This window comes from Lonchura striata, chromosome 1 (genome assembly GCF_046129695.1).
Source record: "Lonchura striata isolate bLonStr1 chromosome 1, bLonStr1.mat, whole genome shotgun sequence".
Lineage (NCBI taxonomy): Eukaryota > Metazoa > Chordata > Aves > Passeriformes > Estrildidae > Lonchura > Lonchura striata.
The window spans coordinates 121,658,069-121,668,920 of record NC_134603.1 but is presented as its reverse complement, the minus strand read 5'-3'; the positions used below and the strand labels follow the sequence as shown (position 1 = coordinate 121,668,920).

Genomic DNA, 10,852 nt, shown 5'->3' with positions numbered 1-10,852 from the left:
TCTTGCAAGGCATGAGTGTACCTCTAGGTGTAAGGGCCAATACCTGAGCCCTTCCTGAATCAACCTTCTTTGTCCAACTTTTAGAAAAACTAATCATAGAAATTAGGAGACCAACAGAATCTATAATGAATTTGTTAATTATCTGCATAGGTAGTTCAAGTCCTTAAGTGGCAGAGATTCCTGCTGTACATTTGAAGACCTCAATCAGGAACAATATCAAAAATATTCAATTAGTACTGAATTAGTAAAAATGTTAGATGGATAAGGCCTTCCCTTTGTTAGTGGCTCCCTTCCTTGAGTTACATGTTTCAGACATAGTAAACTAGGTAATGCAGCAAGGTCCTGGTCATCAGTGTCTCCCTGCTCTGCCTTAAATAGGGGTTGCAGAGACACTGAACTACCAGCCAGGTCCCAGCCTGCTGCAATCACCTTGGTGTGAAGCACTTTGTTTTACAAGCATAACTTCCCTGTGGTTGGCTGAGAAGGCCTCGAGCCCAGCTGTAGCTCTCTCCCAAGAAGTCATTTCACCTCCAGCATACTCCAGTTCTACTCTCTTTTTATCAGTCTGGTCTGTTGTACAGCTTGGAGGCTACTTACTGGCACATCCATGTGCACCTCATCCTCAGACTGCAGAGGTAGCCCTGCTGGGAAAGGCCAGGCCTTAGTCTGAGCAAAGCACGAAGCTGCTCCTGGGACTATGTCAGGAGCTGATAAACAAATGAAATAATGGCAGTGCTTCCTGAGTGTTGAAGGGAACAGGCCACACCTGCTGCCACCCAGCACACATGGAACTTAAGGACAGGCTGTATTTTCCATCAGGAAGGGTGAATCTGATTGATGGACCTTTAAAAGTTAACTTTTGGGGATAGTACTGTGATGAGGCTTTGCTCCTAAGTTTCTGCTGCCTACACTTAGGTCTGTGCTTCTGTTCCATGCAGTGCCACCGCCAGCTGCCATCGCTGCCCCCCTGCACAGCCACTGCAGGCCCAGAGGGGATGTCTCATCCTATCCCTCCTCCTCAAATGAGAGGAAGATTTCTTCTGAGTACCCCTATTTCAATGAATACTTCCTTGTTTGTTCACTCTAGAATGTAAATAGGACAACGTGCTTGTCACAAAAAATAACACCAAGGGTGTTTTGTGTTCACAGAGATCGCAGCTGACATGTCAGATCTTGATTCTTGAAAGAAGCAGGGTTTTCCTAGGAACGTGCAATACATTGCTATCAGGAAGTACTGGTGCCCTAAAATAGCCATGCACTAGGCTCATCTGTGTTTTAACAGTGTCATGATAAAAAGATTCTAAGAAGCCTTTAAATGTTGTTTTTCTTATGACTTCTAAATAATTTCATGAATTATAAACTGGTACACCCTTTTCTTCCCTTAATGCAGAGGCTTTCTGCAGCCCAAATTACATCTCTTTCACAAACCTTCCTTAGACCTGTACCAAAATGTCCATTTAACAAAAGGCATTTTGAAACCCTTTGCTTCTGTCATCATCTTCTTTTCCCTCTAACCTCCTTCTGTCATCCCCTGTTACACTCAGCCTGAGTGCTGTGGGGCAAGGACACATCTAATTGTGTGGGCTCACCCACTTGAAGAGCAGGATGAAACATACATACACTGCCCCAAAACATGGACAAGAATTAATTATTTCATACCCCCTGCCCCCCCCCACCAAAACAGTGGTAGCCTCTGGTACTGTGAGCAAGAAGTCCTTTCTTATCATGTAATAAATGCTGCTTCTAAGCCAAGAAGTCGGGAAAGTTATTGACATCCCCTTCCTCCACAGCCTTTTCCTGTTAACACTTAAGAATCTTTTGGAAGTCTATTTCTAAAGAGTTTTGTGGTCTTTTAGTGAGATGTCAGTTTCACCTTAAAGTCTGTTATTGGATCTGACTCTGCCATAAATGAAGACAAAAATAACATCCCAGAAACATTAACCCATTTAAACACATGGTCTACAAATAATTCAATAAATGTGATATTGGCCTGCACTGGTGAGAACAGAGAGCAGCCCCTGCTGTTCAACTGCTACTGAGTTGGAGAAATATTCTCATCACTTTTGTGAATCTTGTCATCATAGGAAATGTTTATTCCTCTTACACTTGTGCCATCAGCTAAGGAGCAACTGAAGGAGAAAAAATAGACTAGTAACTTTTTTTTTGTTTTTGCAATAAAGGATGAGGAATGAGATATGTGTCCATCTATACATTTATATTAAACTTAATGAGATGGTTTGTGAGTTACCTGGTGTTGCAGCCTTGTTAGACTTTATCTTTCTCTTCTTCCTGTGACACATATTATACCAGTTTGCCATGTCTCATCTGGTACAATGAGTATCAAATATTCCTATAGTATTTGCATCAAATAGCTGGAAAAGGAGTGGCTATTCAGTTATCATTACATCGTTTTAGTTACTAGAGTGCTTTTATAAGTAAGTAACAGAAAGCACTTAAAACTGAAAAGCCTTTTTTCCCCCTTCAGTGTACAGGTAAGGTATTGATTAGAGTCAGCTGCCACATCCAGCACCACAGGCACCTTCCTGAGGATGGAGGCTTTGGCAAGGATCACCTTTTAAAGCCAAAAGGAAATCTTTACTAACAGCATCAGAGATATATGAATTATATCTACAAGTACAATTTGTAGGTGTATTGTTTGCTGGCATTTCTCATACTTTTGAGAAACGTTTATCAGCAAGAAATTAGTATCTGCTCTTCTTATACTCTTCAGTTCTGGAAGGATGAAATTCCTGCATGAAAGGCTGATCATGCTTCATTTCTGCCCTATAATTGGCTCCCTGAGGCAAATGTAGAGTCACAGGAACTACAAAGAAAAAGTAGGGTATCCAAATGCAGAGCCCTTCCTCTGCTCACCTCAGAAATCGAGGCTGACAGAGGAGTCAAATTAGGGAGAAATGGGTATATTGTTTTATATTTAGCTTCATTTCCACACATATATTAAAGCTACTTTGGGCTACATCTTTTATACTGTTTCAAGTGCACAGAAAAAAAAATCAAATCAAAGCTGAAGTACCAGTCCCACTGTTTGTGCACTTCACCTCTCTTAACATACTTGTTTTCGTTATGATGCTTCAAGAGTTTGGACACCCTACTCAACGTAGTTGTACCCCCCTGCCCCTGCTCCCCGCTCTTTGCTGAAATTTAAAAACCCTTTTCTATCTTTCATTTAATTCAGCCACTCCTCTTTGACATTCCTCATTTGCCTCATACAGGACTTTCTTAAACACCTCCAGGGACAGTGACTCCACCTCCAGCATTTGCGTCACTGCCCCAGGAAACCTATTCCAATGCCTGAGCTGGATTTTCTCCTTTGAACTTTTGCCTAACAGCTGGTGGCTTGTTCAGATGACCACTTGCTGACTGCTGTCTTTCACTTCCCTGGCCACTCTGGTGGTCCTGCTTTTTTAGGCCCAAAATGGCAAAGGCAGCTGAGATAAAATGCAGATAACAGCTGTGGAGCCTTGCTGCTGCACCACAGACCTGTCTTCCCCAGCCCTCATCACATCTGGATCATCTGTCTGAGAGATGCTCTCTCACTCTCCTTGGGACAGGAGCATAGTACAAGCACACACACAGCTTCAGGCAGCTGAACCAGCTCAGAGTAATTCAAAATCACATCTTGGAACTGATTATGAGATTATAAATCCCAAACCAGCTGCCCTTTTGAAACTGAAAAAGCATTCAAGTTCTCTTTGACTCCTCCCAACCATAACCCAGCTTTTACAGGAACAAAGTTTTAAATCAATCCTTCACTTAAACAAGTGCAACTTCCCCACTCCCCACAGGCCCTTCCATGCTCTCTTGGGAAAGGAAAACGAAGTAGCCAGTTCTGTAGCACCAGTAACTACTGCTAATTCAGTAGTAAGGAGCTTCCCCTCATCACCACTTAGAGAACCGAGTTCCTCCTTTTGAGGATGAATAATTGGCATTTGTGCAAACACCACAAATAAGGAATCTCCTCATGACCTTTATTTTCTCTTTAGTTTTGTAAGCAGTTTGGATTCAGTTAAACAAGGTCATATTGCAATCCAATAAACGTTTTCTATTAAAAAGTATTTGGAGAGGTCTTTCTACTGCAACACTTTCTACTAGCAAAACGTTCATTAAATATTGTGACTTTTTAAACAAGATTAATACAAAGCTTGAGATAGAAACCATCAGTAAAAGGATCTTATGCTAAAAAAATCTGCAAACAGGAACTTAAAATTGTACAGAGCAGAGACCTTGCATTTAAGCAGAACAACTGCAGCAACCTATTTTTGAGGCTATTGGAACCCCACTGTCATCTTAAAATACCAAATGAAACAATTGAAAAATAGCATCAGAAAGTGAAGTTATTTACAGTCCTGTGGTTAAACCACTGAATTCAAAATAAAACACTCTTTAATCAATGACAAAACTATACCACTGCGCTTTGTGTGTGTGAAATCAAATGGTTTAAACTTGAGTGCCTTCATCCCAATTAAATGAATATTTAAGTGATGTAATTTTTCCCTTCTCTGCAATGTTCTGCCAACTGAATAATTTTAAGGCATGAAAGATACTTTTGAACCACTCTAGGTGCACATCTGATACAGAACATAGTCCTTTTTACAGCATTTTGATTTGAAGACTAAGGAAAATTATCAAGCACAAATCAGTCCAGAGAAAAAACAGCAAATCACTTACAGAGCTCTACCTCTTGCTTTAAAACAAGAAAAGCAGGGGAATTCACAATGTTTTTCTCATCTTGTTACCAGATTACTTGACCACTTCTAAATAAGGATGAAGGTCGTTAAGAAGAGAGAAACCACTCCTTCCTACATTTGTAGAAATACTGAAGTACTTGGAGAACATTGGCACAGAAACTATATTACATGTACATTCACTTGTAAATATTTTTATGTAGCTTCAAACATAAAAATGTTGGTAATTTTACAGAATTCCCTCAGGTATCAGCCCCAGAATATGGTTACTTGTACCAAGAAAATGGTTTGTTAAGGTATTTTCATTTTGGAAGGTCATTTAGTGACATTTGTTGGCCATGGACGACTGTGTACAATTTCAGTTCTTTACCACAAGGTATTTCATAACAGTGAGGAAGTAGTGTTAAACCACCTGGAAAAGGTCAGGAGGTAACATCTAATTCCAATTTTAGTGAGGATAACCACTGACAGAAGTACTTTTTACCTGCCTTTTCGTTTCCTGTTTTTCTGTCTTCTGAAGCCCCCACGCTACTGATGAACTGTGGATTGACAAAGACCAAATAGGAAATTGCATTTTTGTACTGAAATCATCCACCTCACAGATTCACCATGGGGTTTGTTTGCCCACTGTGCCTGGACTGGTACAAGATTTGCTTATTGCTTGAAGATCTGTAAAGGTTGATAAAATTCAGAAGAGAGTATCATCAGTGAGTGTACTCCTGGAGATAGATATGGATAACAGCCATCTTATCTAAGCTTTCCAACTTCAGTTTCAACTTCTTGAAGTCATTTTTATGATAAAAACTATCATTTTTATGATACTACAAGCCTAGTGACAAAATAACACCTGGCACAATAACTTCTCCAGAAAAGCTACATGTACAAGAAAGGACTACACAGTAAAATCTGACAGACCAGAACACTTGCCCTGACCCAGGCTCAAAGCTAGTTTGCTAAGGTTGGTCATGGATAAAGGTGTGATTTCTGTCCCTCCCTACTTTTTAATTTAAAGTGTATCTCCAGGAGAGCATTTCCCACTACGTACAGTGTAAGGAATTTTGCAGATTCTGTAGGTTGAAAAATCTGGGCCCTGTAGATACTTAAGATACCAGAGTCTAAGGAGCAAAATAAGTCAAAGAAATGCAAAAGAAATGCTGCGCTGAGCAACGGCAGTTAGTGGTGGGGATTATCAAAATCTGTTATTTTGTCTTGGCAAAGTATCAGCCACTCACAGGGTTCCTGAAAAGTAGGTCTTATTCGCAGGAGCAGTCCCCGTCCAGTGCTGCCCCGTCGCTGCCGCTGCAGCCATCCGGCCCTGGCGCGCAGCCCCCGCCCTCCGCGGCCTTGCCCGCGGGGCAGCCGGGCACGCTCTGGCTGAGGCAGGCCTGCCCGGCATTGTCACCAGTGTCACAGCTGGCAGGACACGTCTCCGCTGATGCCCCATCGTGGTGGGCACCACCGTCGTTGGTCCCGGCTACCTCCTCTCCCAAGTCTATGACATCATCCGGCTGCTGCTCTGGATCAGGCTGGGCTGCTCTTGAGATTTGTGCTTCTAAGTTTCTCGTGTTCTCTGTGACTTCAAATTCCTGCTTCTCCTGTGCCCTTTGCTTCTCCCTAGTACTTAATTTAGCCTTTGTGGAATTCTTCATTTTTCTGCTGTGCATGTCTTCTTTGGAGAACCTCCAGTGAAACTACAAAGAAGGGATCCAAATGTTAAAGACCATTAAAGGCAGTCTAACGTGGAGATTTACTTTCCTAAGTAGACATGTTTTGATGAGTTAGTTTTAATTCAAAAACTAAATTTGAATTTGACCAAAAAGACACAAGATTAAAAGAAGTTGCCTGACCAAATCAGATGACCCAAGATGATTTCTGCCCACACAGATATCTCTGTTACAGAGAGGAAGGACAGCTCCATGCTTTCCGCTTCTGCTGTTGCTGTTGTGCCTGGTGGGTTCCTCTCTACACTGTGTGGAAGGGAAGGATATGCAAAGCTGTGTAAGTGCAGACAGAAGAAGCAATCCCATGGCATAATTCCAGTGTTTTTCACCAGGTTAGCAGCAGAACTAACACCACACCAACAACCATACTCAAACAGTAAAATATTCTGAACCATCTATATGACTGTCTTTTGATGAGAAAGCGTGACACTGCTACTTGCAGCATTTCCACAGGACTTGCCACAGCCACCATTTCGCAACTGCTTTAGCTTTACTATAGCTTTAACTACTATTAAAAAACAAAAAGGGAACTAGTATTTCCTTGAAATACTAACTTGACAGGTATAATGTATATAAAGGCTGACAAATAAATCACTATTATATCTGCCTCATTTGTCCAAAAATAAATCAAGCTTTCCCCAAGGAAAGCCAGACCACAGAGTCATAGAATTATAGAATGGTTTGGACTGCGAGGACTTTAAAGGTAATGTAGTTCCAACTACCCTGCTATGGACAGAGACTCCTCCTAGAAGACCATGTTGGTCCAACTTCCATCCAACCTGGCCTGCAACACTGTCCTGGACTGGGGCACCCACAACTTCTCTGGGCAACCTGTGCCAGTGTCTCACCACTCTCACAGTAGAGAATTTCTTTTTACTATCTAATCTAAACCTGCCCTTTTTCAGTTTGAAGCCATTACCCCTTGTCCTATCACTACACTTCCTGGCAAAGCATCCTTTTGCAACTTCCCAGCGGGGGCCCCTCAGATACTGGAAGGCTGCTGTGAGGTCTCCATGCAACATTCTCTTCTCCAAGCCCACCAGCCCCAACTTTCTCAGCTTGTCTTCAAAGGAGAGGTGCTCCAGTCCCCTTACAAACTTCAAGGCCTCTTCTGGACTTGCTCTGTGGTTCCAAGCCTCTGCTAAGCTATCCTACACAAGTTTGCTAAGTACCTCTGAATGTGCACAAACCATTTTTTCAGCAGTGTCAGTTGCTGGTGGAAGTTCAGGAATGGGTTAGGAGGCAATATTTGGATGGCATAAATAATTTCATCAGGACATTCAGCAAACCCAGTCATGTTCAAAAAAGCCATTTACTCCAGTGAAACTGGGTCAGTGCTGAAGTTGGCCAAAACGTTTTGTATTCATACATTTTTGGTCTAGCTATTTATTCCTTAATCAAAAAGCCATTCAAAACTTATTATTAGATTACAAAGCTGGAACAATGTTCTTTCCTCCTGGTAGCCAGAACTTAATGTAAAAGGAGAAGTGGGGGTGGGGGGGAAAGAAAGAAACTGGCTTTCACAAAACTCTTCTCGGTTTTACTTAAAGGAAGTTATCTTTCACTACAATAGCACTGCAGTTTAGAGAAAGAGGAACGATAACATCTCAGTTCTAGAGCTCAGCTGTTTAAAATTCAGACACCTGAGTTTTTTCCTCTTTGATCTGCAGAAGTGGCTGGGTATCTACTACTCCACTTAACTCAAAGCTCTCATTGACAGAAGGTAAGATCAGGGCTCTAAATGTGATAAAGATCAAGCTGTAGGAGGCTTTGTGAGTGTGCGTACTCACAAAGGTACTCAAGTATGTACTCAGGTCAGGTACTTACACTATTATTTCACAAAAATGCATTCAGCCAGTTTCTGCTGAAATAAGCATCAGTTTTGTATAAAGTGAATGAACACAATTACTTCATCCCTGATTGAATATTACACTAATAGGAGTACTTTTCACTGAAGAGAGGTTATACCACTCTTGTGTATTTCCTTTTCTGTTCCTCTGACTACCTTGAACAACAGTTCATTGATGTGCAAAGATAGGAGGGGACATTTTCCATCAATTTTCCTTTTAATGTTATCATCCTATTTCCCTCCTCTGAGGGTTATCTATGAACATTTTAGACATGCCATAGCTAAAAGCTAAAAAAAAAAAACAAACCCCGAGTGCCTGGGATGTTGTATGTGCATTTTAATCAAATGCTTGGGTTGGCATCTTTCATGTGACAAAACAACCGCTTACAGACATTGAACGAGTCTTACATCCCTTTACAGAACTATAATCAAGGTATGTCATGCTGCCCTGACCTTTGGTATGAAAATGCGCTGTAGTGATTCTTGCCCTCAAATACACCAGTATATTTAACACTGCCAACGAGTGAGTCCTTTGTTTTGTCAACCAGACATTGTTAAATAAGTTTTTATAACCCGGAATGAAAAAAATTTAAACAAAGTTTAAAGTCATCTGGATGGTATGTATGTGTTATTATAATAAAAGAAATCAGCATCATACTTCTTTCTCTATTTGAGGATGAACAACCACATATGGGTTCCCATCCCTTCCACTAAAACCACACACAGTGGTAGTTAAAGAATGACCAAATACAGGCATTTTAACATTCATCTCAAGATCCCTTCAATCACCTGAAAACAAAGAGAGAAAACAAAGAAAATGGGCTTTGTACAAGTTCACACAGTATTCTGGGCTCCAGTTTTGCTAATGAGAGAGGGTAAATCCTACATCAGTCACACTCCCAACAGTTCTTTTCTGCTTCAGTCAGTTCAAACACTCCCCTGGTCTGCACTGTATGAAAAAGACAACTTTCACAGAACCAGGCACCAAAACAGTGAGGGCTTCATAGATGAAAACTATCTGCAATTATTTAAACTGTTGGGTAAAATGCTCCTGGTGCTCAGCTCTGCTCAGCATTTCCGAGCTCCTGCCGCAGCTCAGCTCTGCATGGCCTCAAGTGCCCCTCCTGCAGTGACACTGGGCTGGCAGCACTCACCAAAGCCCACAGAGCCAGAACAAAAACGTGACAGCAACCTCACTGACACGTTGTTCCGGAGATCTTTTCCATACTTCATCTGGCTTTTCTGATCCCTTGCATACTGAAAGGGAAAGGCAAATTTGACCACTGTAGGAAGGCCCTTCTGTAGGAAACACTTTCTATTTCAAGTCCCTGTATTTCTCTCTCCAGCTGTATGGCATGACAGGTTTGGGCATGGGTTCCCACAGCTGTGTGTTTAAAAATGGAAGTGGGAATACATACACGCATCCATGTCCATACATCATGAGCTGTCAGCTATGTCTTTGGATAATTTAGCTGAATTCTAGAGGCTTTTCTTGCTTAAATTAAGGTTCTACCAAAAGAGAGAGAGATAGAATGAGAGAGCAGTTTAAACATAAAATACAGGAAATGGGTGAGAGAAAATAGTGTTGGTTCCATCTTACAGGCACTGAACATGAGAGAATTTTAGGAATAAATGGAAGTTTATGGCTGGTTTACATGAAGAAAGATCTGCATTTCTTGTGCTGCTGTGAGTTCAACAGAGAATGCAATCTAGGTGCTTTGACATCATTTGGGCATTTTTTGTTTCTTCATTTGAACGGTTCCGTTCCTTCTGTCTTGCTACTGTATCACAGAAACATTGAATAGGCCATTTTACTTCTATAGGAAATCAATTTCAATATAAAAATACCACCAGCAAAAGCCAAAGAAACCAGAAACTCAAGGTTATTTACCTTAGATTCTTTCTTCTTTGCTTTCTGGGGCAAAGAAGGTCTCTGAAGAAATACAATTTGCTTTGTAGATAAATTCCCCTCCCTGAAAAGAAACAAATGCACACTCCTGAGAATGAATTAAATTCACATCCAGCATCATTTAAAGCGAAAATCCATCTCAGTCATTTATTTCTGCAGGTCAAAGAAGAACAAAATGAAGAATGATCCTCACATTGCCTGTCCCTGGCGTCTCTGAGCAGTCTGGTATTTTGGGGGGCAGGGAGAGGGGAATGTTCAGACTGATAGAGCCTGTCAGCCTATGATACAGTTTTGCTGAATGTTTTAGCATTAGTGTGTAAAGACAGGATAAATTGTCTGGAACAAAAAGAAAGGAACCCAAGAGCCCCAGTGCCTCAACAACACTGGAGTGTTCCTTCCCTCCCTCCTAGGGCACTGGTGTGGAATGGGGCTGGGTGCTCCCTGTAGGTCTGCAGCATGGCAGGAACAACCACCAGATGGGTGCCATTCTGCACTGACCTATGTTACTCAAGGTATTAGTGGGATACAGAAAGCTAGAAGAAAATTATATATATGTATATATCTTTAAGAGTCAGGGATTACAATTAATAACTGTGATTTTCTGTTCATTCTTACATTTAAACATTTATGTAAAACTTAAATACAGTTTTTCCCTCAACAAAAATGG

At 41.3% G+C, this 10,852-nt stretch overlaps 1 protein-coding gene across 4 annotated transcripts in view; it reads right to left on the bottom strand.

Annotated features, from left to right (window-relative positions):
- Window positions 1-3,975: 3,975 nt before the first annotated feature.
- RFTN1 (raftlin, lipid raft linker 1) overlaps window positions 3,976-10,852 on the bottom strand; it is a 94,765-nt gene continuing 87,888 nt past the window's right edge. For 3 of the 4 annotated variants that reach the window (XM_021538144.3, XM_077787256.1, XM_021538142.3), the window contains exons 9-10: window positions 10,168-10,249; window positions 3,976-6,397 (exon numbers count right to left, since the gene is read on the bottom strand). In XM_021538144.3, coding sequence (XP_021393819.2) covers window positions 5,960-6,397; window positions 10,168-10,249 — 520 coding nt within the window. In that variant the 3' untranslated portion in view covers window positions 3,976-5,959. The other variant, XM_077787257.1, reaches the window with a different exon arrangement.